The sequence below is a fragment of the Osmerus mordax genome, chromosome 16, assembly GCF_038355195.1.
Source record: "Osmerus mordax isolate fOsmMor3 chromosome 16, fOsmMor3.pri, whole genome shotgun sequence".
NCBI classification, from domain to species: Eukaryota; Metazoa; Chordata; class Actinopteri; order Osmeriformes; family Osmeridae; genus Osmerus; species Osmerus mordax.
The window spans coordinates 3,654,677-3,671,499 of record NC_090065.1 but is presented as its reverse complement, the minus strand read 5'-3'; the positions used below and the strand labels follow the sequence as shown (position 1 = coordinate 3,671,499).

The following is a 16,823-nucleotide window of genomic DNA, read 5'->3' as shown; positions in this document are numbered from 1 at the left end:
TTGAAAAAATATTATTTATTCATTTGAAAGTTTTAGTTAAGGGTTAGTTAGATTAAAATTGAGGATCTTATTGACAGTCTTGTCAATTCAGTGGGTTCCTTCCATTTCCTCCTAAGACAAAACAGGCATTAACTTCAGCAGCACATTTAGGAGGTATTGAAACAATAACAAGACATGCCCAAAGTGTAATACCTTCCACACTCCAGAATGTAAATCATACTCAGTCATCAAAAACAGGAATAGCAGACATTTTCAAAGCAATCTTTAAACATGTCACCAACTACATGGAGCTCGGATAATGGTATAAAGCCCTTTATATACCTCTTGGTTTTCTAGATCTGCCATGGTAGCCATTATAGGCCTCTCTTGTCTATTCCTTTGGCCTGTCCTCTGGTTGAAGGGCTTGTTGGTGGGATTGGTCTGGGACCTGTCTGGAGGAAACACTGGACATCAATTTAACCTGAAACACAAAGTACTCAAATGAATGTGACGTGTCAACACACCCTGTTGGGGTCTGTTTTTCCATGGTACGTATTTCTTTGCGTTTCTCTGTCCGTGGCCAGTGTCGCTCCACTCCCTGTCGATCCTAGCCTTGTTGGCTCTCTTGGACTCTGCAAGAGAGGACATTCATGTTGTCAACTTGTTCAACATGATGTGGACATGGGGAACATGCAAAGTACTTAGTCTTCAGAGCTCATGTCTTAATATGTAGACTTGGAGAGAAGCATTTCCAACAAAAAGGCATGCGTATAAAAAAGAAAGGAATGAAAAACACAACAGAAACCACATTCGCTACAGCCCTACCTGTTTTCCACTGAAATCCGTTGCCCCTGCGCTTGCCCTGACGCTTTGATGCATCAGGGGGCATGTTGCCTGGGTTGTCATCCCTTCCTGTGTGTAGGGGGCTCTTCCTGTAACCAGCTGCGTGCTGCTTGGGCCTGTCCTCATCACTTCCTGTGTGCAGGGGGCTCTTCCTGTAAGCAGCTGCGTGCTGCTTGGGCCTGTCCTCATCACTTCCTGTGTGCAGGGGGCTCTTCCTGTAAGCGGATGCGTGCTGCTTGGGCCTGTCCTCATCACTTCCTGTGTGCAGGGGGCTCTTCCTGCAAGCGGATGCGTGCTGCTTGGGCCTGTCCTCATCACTTCCTGTGTGCAGGGGGCTCTTCCTGTAAGCAGCTGCGTGCTGCTTGGTCCTGTCCTCATCACTTCCTGTGTGCAGGGGGCTCTTCCTGCAAGTGGCTGTGTGCTGCTTGGGCCTGTCCTCATCACTTCCTGTGTGCAGGGGGCTCTTCCTGCAAGCGACTGCGTGCTGCTTGGGCCTGTCCTCATCACTTCCTGTGTGCAGGGGGCTCTTCCTGTAAGCGGCTGTGTGCTGCTTGGTCCTGTCCTCATCACTTCCTGTGTGCAGGGGGCTCTTCCTGCAAGCGCCTGCCTGCTGCTTGGGCCTGTCCTCACAGGGGCAGTTTCTCTCCAGTAGTTTAAAGCACTGCAGGCCACAAGCCATAGAGTGCCCCATATATGCAGGTATGGACATTGACGTCAAAGCATCCATGACCATTTTCTCCAACATCTGCTGGCTGGGTTCCTTAGGGCCATTTCTGGCCATTTCCTGCTCCAATTCCACTTTGTGTTTCCCATGGCCCCTCTCCACTTCTTCAATGTGTATGGAGATGGTGGGTTTAGGGTGCTCTGGAGAGCAGGGGTTCCTTGCCGCATCTAGAGCCCTCGGATTTGGACTGCACCGAGCCTTATGTTCATGTTCAATAGAACCTTCCAGAGTGCAATTTTTCGGATCCCTCTCCACGTTGGGGATTGTTGAGGGCAATGCTTGAGAACTTTCCAAATCAACTTTCTCCAAGAACTCAAAATTCAGACTTCTCTTGGGGTTGCCCTCCTGCTGCTGCTGCTTGGAGTGACCAAGCTCAGACTCCATGTTGGGTCTTCTGTACATGCCGTGTTTGTCTGAAGAGCTGAGGAAAACGTTCACATCCTGCTGGGAGGAGAGAAGCAGCTTGCTGCAGTAGTAGACGTTTCCCTGGTCGGCCAGCCAGCTGGCGGAGGGGACGTAAGGGGGAAGAGAGTCCATCGAAGACTCAGAAAACAGCAGCTTCTGCCTGCTCTCCTTGGCAGCCATCATCCTCTTCAGCAACTGGGTTTGGCTGCTGTCGGTAGGGTCCGATTCCTTCTCCTTGATGACATTCTCATAGTTCTGTGAGTCGTTCTGGATCAGCCAATCTGCTGAGGGCACGTAGGGGGCGAGAGAATCTACAGACCATACAGACTCATCTGCAATTTTCTTAAACTGGACATACTCAAAGGACTTCTGCTGTAGAACGGTGTCATCTTGATCACTCGTCTCAAGAACCCTCTGAGGGACGTTTTCTGGGTCCGGAAGATCATTTTGGATAAGCCACTCAGTTGATGGGTTGTAAGGGGAAAGCTGAGGGACATTCTCTGGGTTCAGAAGACCATTTTGGATAAGCCACTCAGTTGTTGGGATATAAGGGGCCAGTGACTCCACCGACCAGACTGACTCGTCGACCTTTTTGGGTCCCAAAATGTACTCGTGAAGTTTAAAAGGGAGCTTCAGTATTTTGGAATGGCTGTTGACCATCTCATCCATGGCGACGTTGCAGTTTTCCGGGGTGAAGTCACCGTCCTCCGGAGTGAGGTCACAGTCCTCCGGGCTGTCACAGTCCTCCGGAGTGAGGTCACAGTCCTCCGGAGTGAGGTCACAGTCCTCCGGAGTGAGGTCACAGTCCTCCGGGCTGTCACATTGCTCCGAAATGAGGTCACAGTCCTCCGGAGTGAGGTCACATTCCTCCTTTTCCTCTACTTCCTGTGGTTCCTTGTGCTCACACCTGGGAACGTCAGGCGTTTTTGTTACCGCTGGCGACCCTACCCCACCCATCAAGATGTCAGGGAAGGAGACTCGCCTCCCCTCGATGACATCATCGTCCCGGTTAGAAGAGCTACACACTGGGACCATGCTGTCTGTGGAGCAAACCGACATGTCAAAATGACCCAGGTCTGCGCCAACCCTCGCTAGCGCCTCTATGGAGATCCGACGAGATTGGGACTTTTTTCTTCCTGTAGGCGCGCCCACTCCCTTGCTTCTCCCCTTGTCCAGGAACAGGGCTTTTGAGGTACTGGAAGGGACCGAGTTCCTCTCCTCCTCAGGACAGCTTCCCGCTTTACCTTCGCTGGAACCAGGTGAGGAAGGGGCACTGGAGCTGGTCCCACGCCCTGAGTCTGAACCAGCCAGCGGGTCTTTGTTTCCAAAGGCGGGCGAGGCTTTCCTGACGTCGGGAACCATGGGTTCTGTCTGGACCTCAGAGCTCACCGTCTCCTTGGGAACGTAACCCGGGTTTTGTTGGAAGTGGAACCTTCTGTTGGGGTTCTGGGTCAGGTTCTGGTAGTGTGCAGCAGACTGGTGGTAGGGTGGCTGAAGGACACGTCTGTAGTCTGCAGGGTGCAGCTGTGCGTGAGGGAGAACGTAGCCTGGAGGCTCCATGAACGCTGTGGGGGGGAATTGTGGCATGACCATGCCGTAACCTGAAACACATGGAGGGGGGTGGGGGGCACAGGCGATGGCATGATTTTACAAAAACAGTTAGCAGTGCGAGAAATTCCATTTGAACTTTCGCATTGTAAAAAGTTGCAATAACTTGCAAGAAAAGTTCTGTACTCAATGTTCATTTAAGTTCTTTAATGAACAGTTTAAACTTCCAAGTAACAAAAACTCAAACAAATAAAACATGACACTCCAATTTGCGTTTCTGCTTACCCATTCCTGGAAAGCCAGAGTAGGGGTTGTAAGGGATGGGCATGGGCCACTGGTAGTGCATGAGAGGAGGCATAGGGGGAGGCTGCATGTAGAAGTATGGCCTGGGCTGGTGGTGGTGTGGAGGGGGTGGGTGGATGGACCCATGGGCCCCTGTTCCTGGAGGGCCGTGCCCAGGGTTGGGTGCCTCAGTGCCGGGCAGAGGAACTGGCTGACGGGGCCCTGGTCGACCATGAGGCCCGTTCACACACTGAGCGGCTGCCATACTGGGGGAGGGAAGTAAGTAAGTAAGTAAGACTTTATTTATAAAGCACTTTTCATACAAAATTAGCAAGACTAATTGTGTGTAGATACACATTTTAAACCTGAATAGCAAATTGGGAATTGGTTTTGTAGTCAAAGTTGAAGGTACAAAACAAACATTGTAGAACCTCAGTCTTTACAATCAAAATTGTTAAGGTAGCATCTTAAAAAATAATTATTTTTAAACGTGTTAATGACAATGATTTGGATATCCGAAAAGAGCTAAAAGTATCTGACGTTACCTGTTTAACACCAGTGCAATAAAACCGAAACAAATTTGTCTCAAAGGAAACTGAATAAACTGAGAAGACAAGCACACCAGACTTCAAGTAGATAATTAGAGGGGTGGGGTCTGGTCATGGATAGTAGGGATTGGTTAGTCTGAAAAACCATTCCACCAATCCACTTTTCTTGTGCTTCTGGAATTTACACAACAATGACCAAATTAGTGAAGGGTTAATTGTCCTTATACATGACAGAGGCAGACAAGATTTTCACAGTTCTGACTCAACATGTTGAGACTGGGTAGAGAAAGTCAGTTGAATTTTCAGATTTTCTAGTTTTCAAACGTAAATCTGAATTAGAAAATGTATTGGAATATGGTGTATTCAAACTAACTACAGTGCAGAAAGAAAACGTATGTCTGCTATATTATGTATCTTTTTTGGTAAGCCTGCATTGCAAAAGCAAAAATATGAGGGATTTTGGGAACAATCATGCACCCTTAATAAGTCAGAAATAGGAGTACATGTCATGGATTCAAATGACTGGTACAATTTGCAGAGCAAGCTTTACTCTTTATTAAACAAATGCTCAATGTATGACTCCATCGATGCAGAAAAAAAATATGCAAACTACCAATAAACACATTTTTAAAGGGGCAGTGCAAGTATCTTTAATGACAACACTGTGCAGCATTGCAGTAAGAAGTCATCAGTTTAGTTAACATTACACTGCAATGTTTAAAATAACTGCACAGTCAAAGACTTCAGACTGCTAACTGGTTCTGTGAAAAGGACAATTCTACATCCACACAAGCTTTGCTGCATTTCCACAGTTCCACTTTCATCAACCGTAGCTGACAGACATCAGGGTGGGCAGGATTTACAGACTCCGAAACCCCCAATTCAGATCCAACCCTTCCATCCCGCACGAAAACCCAACCATCCCACACAAAAACCCTTCCATCCCGCACGAAAACCCTTCCATCCCGCACAACAACCCATCCATCCCGCACGACAACCCATCCATCCCGCACGAAAACCCTTCCATCCCGCACGACAACCCATCCATCCCGCACGACAACCCTGACGGCAAACTAAGAGCCGTGTCCTGGAGGAGGAGGACTGGGCGACACCTCAGCCCACCCTTCCCCCCTGCAGGACAGCTAGGGGAGGAGTCAGGGTGACGCAGACAGCCATCCAGGGACGGGTCTCAAAACTGTACGTGTCCCATCCTCATCACCTCAAGGAAGCTTCTAGCCATCCATTGACAGCTGGCACAATATGGGCGTAGGAAGCCAATTACAGTATTGCAGCGCATCCCTGGCAGTGTCTCATCCTGAACACAGCCTCCAGCGTCCCTGGAATTGAGCAGTAGAAACGCAGGAAGTCTGCATGTAGAAACCCTTTCACTACAGTCCTACCTACCACCTCCTTTCATACCAATGCATATACATTGTATATTAATTTCACCATGCTTTGTGTACATTTCATAATGTGGGTATAAGTGAATTTAAAGGTATACATTAGGTAATACATTTAGAACAAATGTATTAGTGTGCAAATTATACATTTGGTTGATATCTCGTGCCTCTTCTTTTTGTGGACCCTGAAAGAGAGAACACAGGCCGGTTAGACTCGCTTCTACCATCCAAATATCAAGATACATAAAAAGCACAACAAAGTCAAACAAGTAAATGTAGGAGTTTTGTCTACTCTAAAACCTTTCTAGACTAGCCCTGAATCTTTGACTGGAGCAAGAACCTGCTTCCAAAACAAATCCATCCTCTCGTTCATCTTTGCAGCACAAACATGCTTCAAGTCATGCCCCATCTTAAGTAAACAAACATTACAGGTTTGTTCACTGTTTATGTCAAGACAATGAGCTCCCTAGCTACCCCGGGTGCAGCTAGGGAGCTCAGCCTCCTCACAGTCCTCGTACGCCGTCCTCCTGTGCCTCTGCTGGTCAGACGCCCTGCAGGCAGGCCTCCGACGAGGGGCTCTCGCTGGGCCAGGAGGATGTCCAGACACGGGCGAGCATGGACCAACGGGACACCGATTAACTGAACAATCCAGTTGAGCTTCCGGGTGGGTTTTGTTTACGGTTCACCAGTCCACTCACCTGGCTCTTGCCTGCCATTGTACGGCTTCCAAGACTGTGGCCTGTGTTTGCCACTACCCCAGCTCTCCTGATCGGACGTCACTGCACCCTCCCTCGTGGGCCTGTCTGAAAAACAGATGGTTTTATATTACAACTAGATGAGACCAGAGAAGGAGGCAGACAAGGTGTGTGTGTGTGTATTTCCAGAAGACCAAACATTGGTCCCACAAAATGCCAAGCGAGAACAATAAAGCCAATGTAAACAGTGCTGTGACCCAGACAAGGTCACATCCATGGCGACGAGCGTTCCATACCGTTACAAGGCCTCGATGGGCCATTCCTCGGTCCTCTTCCTTTATATTTGTCAGCTTTGCTCATGGGGACAGCCCTGTAGCAGTCCTGGTTGCAGGGGTGCCCACCGTGCCCAAGCCCCTGGTCTCTGTCTCCCATTTCCCCATAGCCGTCATAGCAGCCTCTTCTTCCTCTTCTCCTTGGGGGTGGGCAGCAACGGTAAGCCCCTCCCTGACTCTGCGTGGAGGGAAGCTGGGGTCGTCTGCCTGACACTGCGATTGGACAGAGCTCTGAAAGCCCCTCCCACTCGTCCTCATCCCCTCCCTCCTCTTCGTCACTGTCTTCTCCCTCCGCGTACTCAAAATACCATGCTCCTCTGCCCCGCCTCCCCACCTTCTCCTCCAGGCTCGTACCACAAGCCGCACATCGCTCCAGACACTGCTCACACCCCGTGGCGTCAGGAGACTTCGCCGGCACATTCTCCTCGCTGGCGTGGTCAGGCTGGTCTCCGCCGCACGTCGACAAGGTGTCGGTGGCCATCTTGCCGCCTATTAAGACGCGCACGGGGACGAGGTCTTGGTCCTCTACGTCTGTGGAGAAGAGCTCATCCCTGGAGGAGAGCTCGTCTAGGGAGGGGCTGAGGACACTCTGGCGGTCTGGGCACACGGGAGGGTAGTAGCTGTGGTAGTAGGCCCCCCCAGCACCAGGAGCTCCCCCGTCCCTGACAGAGGACAGGTAGGCTCCAGGGGGAACCAGGGATGAGTCCTCGTACCACAGGGGACCGTCTCTCTCCAGCATGCCTGTGGTGACCTAGGGGAAAAAAACGTTTTTTTAAAAAGGTTAGTTTGGTGACAGTTCTCTATGTAATAAGAAAACAGGAATGAGAACAGACCTTGTCGCAGGGCAACCTGAGGATTCGAGGAGAAAGCTCCACCACCACCTTTCCAACAGTGTTGTTCAGCTCTGCTGAGACCGGCTGGTACAGGATGTGAACCTCGTTGCCAGGGTCTGGCGGGCCAAGACCCTGTGATAAGAAATCTCCAGGTGAGCCCTCATTCAGGACCAGGGAGTGGATGGGAAACCCACAGACACCTGGCTCCTCTGGAGACAGGTCTGGGTGTTTGCTCCTGCTCTGGTTCTCAAGCCTAGGTCGTCTCGGACCCTGGGTGTCGATTCTGGCTACAGGGAAAGTTTGTGAAGAGCAGCGAGGAAGAGCAGAGGACAGAAAAGCTATTTCTTCAGCCGCCGCCGCCTCCTCCTCCTCCTCTTCCTCCTCCTCCTCTTCCGTCTGGTCCTTGTCATAGATGGAGGAAGAGTCTTGGGGCAGCACTGTGACCCCTGAACCCATGGACCACGTGTCATTTGGGGTCCTCTTCCACAGAAGACTCTGCCTGGACACACTGTTATATATTGCCATCGTTTGGTCGCTAAACATGCCGGCCTGTGACTCTCTCCTCTGGCTCCTCTTGGCTGACAGTATCCTCTGTGCCATGGGTGTGTGCTCTAAAGTGGAAGAATGTATTTTTTGTTAATAAGTTCATTCGTAAAAATACAGTAGATACATACATACAACACTACATCCCCACAGATATGATATATACATATACTGTTCATGTAGAAATGCTTGTAAACATGACCTCTGACCCTAGGTTCTTACCCCGCTTCCTGTCCTCTTCCTTAAAACCTGAGGAAGGGGTCACCATCTCAGAGACCCCGGCGTCCTGCTTTGTAGCCCCTGGCTCCTTTCCTCCAGCCGGTCCACCTCCAGCCCTCAGCCCCACCAAGCTGTCAATCAGCGGGTGAACTGGGTCGGAACTGGGCTCGGTTTGCATCTCAGAACTTGTCATCTCTCTGCGGACGCGTCTCTGCTGGTACTGCTGGTACTGCTGATGGGAGCTGACGCCGTAGGTGGCAGCAGACTGGGGGAACTGGGGTTCATACATCCTTCTGTACTCCATAGGCTGAAAAGGTGCCTGGGGTATGACGTACCCAGGATACTGCATGTAGGGGTACGGGGTCACGTAGGGGCGCATACTGGGCAAGCCTGGAAGTCATGATGGGAGACACTGGAATATGAGCAGTCAGGGCTTGTGGCGTTCAGACCACCAGCACAAGCTGAACGCAACAAACCAAATGTACATGTTTCCTTTTGCTGAATTTCTACAGAGAGAGATGGGAAGATAGGTGCTGGATGGTTTGATTAGCAGCCTGGGCATTTTTTTGTACAGCAAGCCTACCTGAGGGAGGAAGAATGTACTGGCCATACGGACTCATATTCCATTGATACATATAAGGTGGATGAGATGGTGGATGAGATGGTGGATGAGATGGTGGATGAGATGGTGGTTGAACATAGAAAAAGGGTCTTGTGTGGGAAGGTATTTGCTGGTTTTGTTGCCCAACTCCCATTGAGTGTGAAGGGTTGTTCATGTCTGAAACAAGGACGGAAATACAGGATAGATTAATGCCCGTAGTCGCTGGTATTGCTCAGAGCCTAAATGAACTGGAAAAATGTTCGATACCTTCCATCTTTTGCCTGGAGCCAGGGCCAGAAAGACACTGCACAAGATATTATTCACCAAAATACTAAAAATAAAAGTAGAACGTTTAATTATCTGATTTAAAACAGCACTGTACAGAACAGTGATTTGTCGGCACTTTATATTATTGTGCCTGGACATGGATAACTTGATTCATTGTGTTCGTAAATACTGAAAATGATCACAAACCTTTAAACGTGAAAAGTGAAGAAGTTAAAGAAGTGTGATCGTAGACGTGCACTTTACGAGAGCAGCGCAAAACTCCCTCCGATCAAGATTTTTTTTAACCTCTTTTGTAACCTTTGTTCATACGCCAATCAATGCTAATCATCCTCATCGATTTCAGGTGGTCTGTTGGACCAGTTTGAAAAAACATGATTGTACTTCGTCCTTTTTGCCACACAGTGGCACTAAAGTTTAGAGGCATATCAACTTTACGACTTTTCCTGCAGTGCAAAATACGGCAGTTCATTCACGCAGTTGTTTACATATTACAGCTGACTCTTTGCTGTCATGTGCCGCAGTAAGCTAGTTTTGTTTTGATCTATCTCAAATTATGTTATCGAGTGTGCAGCCTGTTTGCTCCAGTGTGGTGCTGTAGAAAATGGCTTGTTAAATACAGTAATGTAGCCTTCAAAAAAGCTTTTCAGTTATCGTGATTTTGTAGCTGACTATCACTGCTGACAACTGAATGGAAGGTAAGTAGGCTGCTGACTGATTGCTTAATCACTCACCTGAAACGCTTGAATTGTTCAGATATGAATGCAGGGAAATGTAAATAAGGTCTGGATGATAGATAGCCTAATCCAAATATTTGTCCTACTGTTGAGACATTTATGTCTCCGGTGTTAGTGTGTTATAAAAAAGGCTAACGCTATCTTGGTCATATCACGCCTTTTCGTGTTTAGAGACGCAAATTTATCGTTTCCCGGAGCATGATTGTCCGACTGTTTTCGTGCAACACAGAACGACATTTTAAATCATGCATTTTAATAGGGAGTTTTTCTCAGACTTTTTTCATGAATGATTAGCATACGATTAGGGTTAGCTATGGATCACAACATACTAGTTTGTCTTGTCTCCTCTCCAGTATGGCTACCTTGTTAGAGCAGTTGGATCAGGTGAGATGTCAGGCCGAGGCCTGCTTGTATACTACCGGTTCGGTTCTGGAGGTGCGAGCTGGTGTGTCTGCCATGGCCAACGTCCCCTTACCGCCCTCCGTCAAATACCGTTACATAGCTGCTGAGGCCATGATCATAGAGAACACCGTTGGTCTCCAAAAGAAGGAGGTGGGTGGGATCACACCGATGTTGTGCTGTTGTCTTCCTTGCCAACCAGTTCAGTACACAGTCCTAATTCTAACCATGGTCAACAACAAGGCAATAGCCTTCATTCATAGCCTTCATTCATAGACAATAGACAACATTACGATGGAAAATAATGACTTAGCCTTTCCCTCCCAAACCCCACCCTCCTCACCCCTGACCCCTCCTCCTTCCCCAGGTTATTGGCACTCTCCAAAGATTGTCCACAGCCCTGAATATCCTGGAGAAATATGGCTGTAACCTGACCTGCCCCAGTAGGCCCAAGTACTGGCGCACGGTCAAACACAACAACCCAGTGTTCAGGGCAACCGTGGACTCCATCCAGGTCAGAACCATGCTGGACTCTCACCTTGTCCCTCATTCACTCAGGCTGGCTTCCTGTTCTGTCATTCAAACAATTCCATATTTACACAAACATCCACACCCTCTCACACAGCCCAGCCATTCATACTCAACAAGTACTGACACCTTAGGTTTCTAAATCACGCTGTCCTCCCGTTTACGTGTGTGTCGGTGTGTGTGATTCTGTGTTTTCGTGTGTCGGTGAACCCTAGGGAGGACGGGCAGTTCTCAGTCTCTATGGTTACTCGAATCAACAACCTGACGGACTGAGTTTCCCTGACGACGTGATGGAGCCTGATGTTGGGAAAGTTGCCGCGGTAACATTGGAGGTCATGAGCCTGAGGATGGAGCTGGACATGCTGATCAAGGTGTGGACCAATGGGAAGGCAGATCTCACACAGGAAAACACTGGCTCCAGATCCCAAGAGATCTGAGTTGATTTGATTGGTTAGAGCAAGTTCTAACCAATCTCTATCTACACAGAAATCTGGGATTTAGGTTTTGAATTTGGGGACTGGTACTGGTTAACCTGGATTTTCATTGTTTGTGTTCACAGGAAGCTCATCCTCACACAGAGTTCTTTGAGAGAATTGTCCCTTCACTCGGCCTACAGGTATTGATCCCTTCTTCCTTCCACACCTCCCTTCCTCATAACTCCTTTTACATCCTTTGTTTGGTCTCTTCTTCTGTCTGTTTGTCTGTCTACATATCTGCTGTTTTGATTCACTCTTCGTTTAATTCAGTGTTCGGTTCTACATTCTGCCTCACGTTCTGTGTTTTAGTGTTTCCATGGAGACCTCATTCACCAAGACAGCCAGGCAACAGTTTTTGATGATTACAATGCACATTGTGGGACATCTCTTGCCTTTCTCCCTTCACTCCCTTCTATCTGCACAACTCTCCATCTTCCTAACATGAGAGTGAACAAATCCATGAAGGATGACTACATGTGTAGAGCAAAGGAATGTAGTTAGTGAGTTGCCGGTAGCCCCTCCCTCCCTCCCTCCCTCCCTCCCTCCCTCCCTCCCTCCCTCCCTCCCTCCCTCCCTCCCTCCCTCCCTCCCTCCCTCCCTCCCTCCCTCCCTCCCTCCCTCCCTCCCTCCCTCCCTCCCTCCCTCCCTCCCTCCCTCCCTCCCTCCCTCCCTCCCTCCCTCCCTCCCTCCCTCCCTCCCTCCCTCCCTCCCTCCCTCCCTCCCTCGCAGCTAGTGAGTTGCCGGTAGCTCTGCTGCTATGATTGTGGTCCTGTCTGAACCAAGGCACAGGCTACCTGCCGGGTCTCCCAGTGTGGTCTTATCTCAAACATGTCTCGACTCCTGTCTCCCAGGGGGAAGTGGGAGGATCCTCAGACGTCGCGGCCACTCCGTCCAATCAGAACCAGAGCCAGCCCAGGTCCCTCCCCCCAGCCCAGTCCCCCAGATCCATCCAGGCCTTCTGTCCTGGACGCACAGCCAACGCCTCCACCTCCACCTGCACCATCCCTGCCACCAAACACATTGGTGAGGAACACACGTCAGATGTGGATTGGTACTTGTGAAGTCGGTTGGATTTAGGTCACCTTGCCTGTTAAACAGCTAGTGAGGGAGCTCACCTTATACTCAGATGCATAGAAAATAATTGGGTATTTTCATAATTTTTGGTGGGTGGGGTTAACATTTTGTTCGATATTTCATTGGTTCCGTTGTGGCTGCGAAGTTGAATTAGGAATTTCACCTGCAACCTATGAATACTTTTATTGTTGAACCTGAAACTTGCCCAGACAGGGTTGTGTTGGTCTGCTGTTAGACTTCACCTGGTTGTCTTTGTCTTTTGGTCAACTAGTTAGTTGTACCATCTGTGGTATATTTCCTGTCGCTGCCCACTGTCCCACTTGTGTCCAATCACTGTGCACGGAATGTGACCGGCTGTATCACTCGTACCCAGAACGAGCCAATCATCACAGGACTACTGTCATTACCTCCAAAAGCAGGAAGCTTCACAGGTAATGAAGTCTAAAGAGATAGAGACACCTTCATTGCTTTGCAACAGTGATTTCCCTTGCCTTTGTAGTAAAATATATAATATTATGTGTAACTGTAGTGTAAGGCAGCCTTGGATCAGTTTATAATTAGTCTTGATAAAGCCTGTGACATTTCACACATCCCTCTGGGATCTTTGAATGAAGTCATCATACCCCCTCTCTCTATCTACCTCCCTCTATTCTCTATTCTCTATTCTCTCTCTCTCTCTCTCTCTCTCTGTTTTCATAACCTCTATGTCTCTTTCTCTCTCCCTCTCTCGTCTCCCAGTAGTTCTCAGTCTTCGTGGCGCTGTGTCCACTGCACCACCATCAACTCCCTTCAGGATGTGCTGTGTGAGGCATGTGAGCGCCCCCGTCTGGCCTGCACTGGACCTGCAGCCTCCGAAGATGCCACCCAGCCTCCCAACATCACTGGTCAGTTCACCTGTCCATCACATCGTGGGCGCCTCACTCAGCCAATCAATGATCTAAAATAAGCGACAAAAAACCCCCCCAAAATGATTGGTGTGGGTTCTGAAAGGAAATGTCGCTTAAATAATAGATTAAATATGAACCTGTGTTAGCTTGTGGTCGTCCTCTGTGTGATATGTGTGTGTGATGTGTGTGTGTTCTGTCTCGGTCAGAGTGGCAGTGTAAGAGCTGTACGGTGGTGAACGCAGGAAGCAGTATTCTGTGTGAGGTGTGTGAGCGCCCCCGCCTGGCCACGCGTCCACCGGTCACGCCTACCCACCCTCCCAACACTCCACCTCGACCCCCTGCGCCCGTACTGGGCATGCCCGGTGACCCCGACAGCCAGGTGAGACAGAAGCCTTCCAATTGGCTGAGGCAGTAAAAAAATAAATAAAAAAAATCTACAGACCTTTTAAATGTCAACTCCATCAACTGAATGTCATTTGGCTTGTCTGTGTCCTGCTCTGGTTGTCATGGTTGTCAGTGGGTGTGTCAGTTCTGTACCTACGTCAACTACACCCCTGCAACTGTCTGCGAGATGTGTGACCTGGCTCGTCCTGAGCCCGCCCCAATGCCTGCCAAGCTCCGCCCTCCCTCGCCAGTGCGGCGAGTGCCTGCCCTGCCAGTCAAGCCCAAAGCCCCGCCCCCGGAGGATCCTGATTTGAGGAGACAGAGGCTGATGCGGGAGGAGGGTCTGAAGATGATTCAGCTGATCAGGGTAAGACGGGCTTCTTCTCCCTCCCTCAGGAGTGAGAGCCTATCCTACCATCTCTCCTTACTCTCTCACTCCCTCACTCACACTCTCTCTTCCTCTCTCTCTCTCTCTCTCTCTCTCTCTCTCTCTCTCTCTCTCTCTCTCTCTCTCTGTCTCTCTCTCTCTGTCTCAGGATGGAGAGAAGAGAGGAGTGAGCCCAGAGGAGGTGTACACCGGCATGCGGGTTGCCGGCAACGCCACAATCCTGCCTTGCGATTGGCTGAAAGCAGAGCTCCCTCAGCTATTGGAGCAGATCTGTGTGCGCGCGGCATCCTCGCCCCCGGGACAGAACGGCCTGTCGGGGCCCGCCGACCACGAGGACGCTGGGACGGAGGCGGAGCCCAGAGGAGGAGGGGGCGGGGTGCAGCTGTCGAGGGCGGAGGCCAAGCAGGCCTGGCTGTCTGCGGGGGGCGACACAGAGCGCGCAGCCAGACAGGCGCTCAGAGACAGACAGGCCAAGGTGAGGTGACGCTTCGCTCGCACTCCCCTCTCTCACGTCCTCTGCTGAAGCTATGACGGGGGAGAGGGAGATGGAGGGAGGGGAGAGGGAGATGGAGGGTGGGAGAGGGGGAGAGAGGGAGGGGGAGAGGGGGAGAGGGAGGGAGGGGGGGAGAGATAGAGGGGGAGGGTGGGAGAGGGGGAGAGGGGGTGGGTGGGATGGGGACAGAGAGTGAAAACGTTTAGAAAGCATTGATGTTCTGTGTTTGCGTTCGACCTCCCCCGTCCCCCCCCAGGTGAAGGAGCTGTGCTCCCTGGGCTTCAGCGACCTGGCCCGCTGTCACGAGGTCCTGAGGCAGAGTGGGGGGGAGCTTCGGGGGGCCCTGTCCCTGCTGCAGCGCCCCCTGCTGGAGCCCTTCCACCAGCGCATGTGGAGCGACCTGCCGGAGCCACCCATAGACGTCAACCACCCAGACAAACAGGTAGGAGATGGAGCAGGGGGGGATAGGCGTGATGCTGGGCGATGATGTCACCTTCCTGGGTCGACTGACTGGGCATCGTCTGTAGAGAGTGGACCATTCTGTAATGTCACAAATGTCACACATCAGAGATCTTCTTGTGATTCTCTGTCTGTTTTGCTCCTTATCATCATCTCTCTCTCTCTCCCTTGCTCTCTCTCTCCCTCTCTCCCTCGCCCTTTCTCTCGCACGCTCTCTCTCTCTCTCCATCCCCCCCCCCCCCCACTCTCTCTCTCCAGCGTGTGTGCCGCAGGCTGCTGGCGGTGTACGGTCTGCCCAGCTGGGGCCGCTGTGAGCTGGCCCTGTCCCTGCTGCAGGAGCGCAGCGCCCCCTACAGCCTGGAGGACGTGGTGCAGGCCGTGCGCGAGTCTCATGACCGGGACTTCATCCGCCGTGTCCTGGCCAAGGAGTGTCCCATCTGCCTGTCTGTCTTTCCTCACAGCAAGGTACCCGCACTGGGACGGGAGCGTGTGGTCTGGGGCAGTTGTGTGTGTGTGTGTGTGTGTTGTGTGTGGACAGGCTGGTGTATTTATGTGACTGTGTGTGTGTGTGCATGCACACATGTGAGAGCACCAGCATGCCTCAGTGTACGATGCTGATAATTGAGAATAGAAGCTTTTCTGTGTCTCATCTTGCCCTGTGCCACCCCGGCCTCTCTCTCACCCTCAGTGCTCATCCTCCTCTCTTCTCTTTCCACACCCCTCCCATCCCTCTCCTCCTTCTGTGCCTTCCCCTCTTCCCCTGTCTCCCCCCTCCTCTCTCCTTTCCCTTCTCTCCCCCTCTCCTCCTCCCCTCTCCTCTCCTCCCCCCTCTCCTCCTCTCCTCCTTCCCCCCTCTCCTCCTCCCCTCTCCTCTCCTCCCTCCCCCCTCTCCTCCTCTCCTCTCCTCCTTCCCCCCTCTCCTCTCCTCCCTCCCCCCTCTCCTCCTCTCCTCTCCTCCTTCCCCCCTCTCCTCCTCCCCTCCCCTCCCCTCCCCACTCTCTCCCTCCTCCCCTCCCTCCCTCCCTCCCTCAGATGCAGTCCCTGACGTCGTGCCAGTGCTCAGTGTGTTGCGGATGCTTCCAGCAGCACTTCACCATCGCGGTGAGGGACAAGCACATCCGGGACATGGTGTGTCCTGTGTGCTGGGAGCCCGACATCAACGACCCCGAGCACCTCAACAGTTACTTCTCCACCCTAGACATCCAGGTAGAGACCATGGACAGTACACACCTTTACACAGGAGCTGACACACACACACACTCGTATTACATTTACATGTATTCATTTAGCAGATGCTTTTATCCAAAGCAACTTCCAAGAAAGAGCTTTACAAAAGTGCATCGCTCACTGATCATAACAACAAGATAGCCTCAAAAACATTGCGAGCAGCCCAAACATAAAGCACACATTGTGAAAAACCAAATAAGTGCCAATGGGAAGAAACATAAGAGCATGCAGTTAAACAAGTTACAATTAAACAACATGAACCTCAAAAGTGCAAGAGTGTACCTGTAGAAAAGCAAGCAACAATAATATAATTCACTTCCCGACTGCAACATCAACAGCTGTTTAGGTATACAGTTTATAAAATGATGTTAGGTACAGGCATTATGGTGTGTGTGTGTGTGTGTGTGTGTGTGTGTGTGTGTGTGTGTGTGTGTGTGTGTGTGTGTGTGTGTGTGTGTGTGTGTGTGTGTGTGTGTGTGTGTGTGTGTGTGTGTGTGTGTGTGTGTGTGTGTGTGTGTGTGTGTGTGTGTGTGT

The 16,823-nt window shown here is 50.7% G+C and overlaps 3 protein-coding genes across 5 annotated transcripts in view; 1 reads left to right on the top strand and 2 right to left on the bottom strand.

The window, feature by feature from the left end:
* Window positions 1-4,046, bottom strand: buc2l (bucky ball 2-like). The gene is made up of 5 exons (XM_067252916.1): window positions 3,785-4,046; window positions 805-3,552; window positions 504-611; window positions 322-431; window positions 1-111 (listed from the first exon to the last, which is right to left on the bottom strand). The coding sequence occupies exons 1-5, from the start codon at window positions 4,044-4,046 to the stop codon at window positions 88-90; spliced, it is 3,252 nt and encodes a 1,083-aa protein (XP_067109017.1). The 3' UTR covers window positions 1-87.
* A 2,149-nt stretch (window positions 4,047-6,195) lies between these two features.
* buc (bucky ball) lies at window positions 6,196-9,004 on the bottom strand. The gene is made up of 6 exons (XM_067252915.1): window positions 8,935-9,004; window positions 8,355-8,741; window positions 7,590-8,035; window positions 6,934-7,507; window positions 6,428-6,532; window positions 6,196-6,311 (listed from the first exon to the last, which is right to left on the bottom strand). The coding sequence occupies exons 1-6, from the start codon at window positions 8,984-8,986 to the stop codon at window positions 6,196-6,198; spliced, it is 1,680 nt and encodes a 559-aa protein (XP_067109016.1). The 5' UTR covers window positions 8,987-9,004.
* Window positions 9,005-9,807: 803 nt separating this feature from the next.
* The window catches only part of rnf31 (ring finger protein 31), an 11,004-nt gene continuing 3,988 nt past the window's right edge, over window positions 9,808-16,823 (top strand). Inside the window, exons 1-14 of one of the 3 annotated variants that reach the window (XM_067253157.1) lie at window positions 9,808-9,935; window positions 10,328-10,526; window positions 10,741-10,887; window positions 11,117-11,272; window positions 11,461-11,517; window positions 12,229-12,400; window positions 12,825-12,882; window positions 13,190-13,335; window positions 13,545-13,717; window positions 13,856-14,089; window positions 14,259-14,585; window positions 14,860-15,045; window positions 15,321-15,527; window positions 16,095-16,268. In XM_067253157.1, the coding sequence (XP_067109258.1) occupies window positions 10,329-10,526; window positions 10,741-10,887; window positions 11,117-11,272; window positions 11,461-11,517; window positions 12,229-12,400; window positions 12,825-12,882; window positions 13,190-13,335; window positions 13,545-13,717; window positions 13,856-14,089; window positions 14,259-14,585; window positions 14,860-15,045; window positions 15,321-15,527; window positions 16,095-16,268 (2,235 nt within the window). In that variant the 5' untranslated portion in view covers window positions 9,808-9,935; window position 10,328. Of the gene's footprint in view, window positions 9,936-10,327; window positions 10,527-10,740; window positions 10,888-11,116; window positions 11,273-11,460; window positions 11,518-12,228; window positions 12,401-12,722; window positions 12,883-13,189; window positions 13,336-13,544; window positions 13,718-13,855; window positions 14,090-14,258; window positions 14,586-14,859; window positions 15,046-15,320; window positions 15,528-16,094; window positions 16,269-16,823 lie in introns of all 3 variants that reach the window. The other 2 variants (XM_067253156.1, XM_067253155.1) reach the window with 2 other exon arrangements.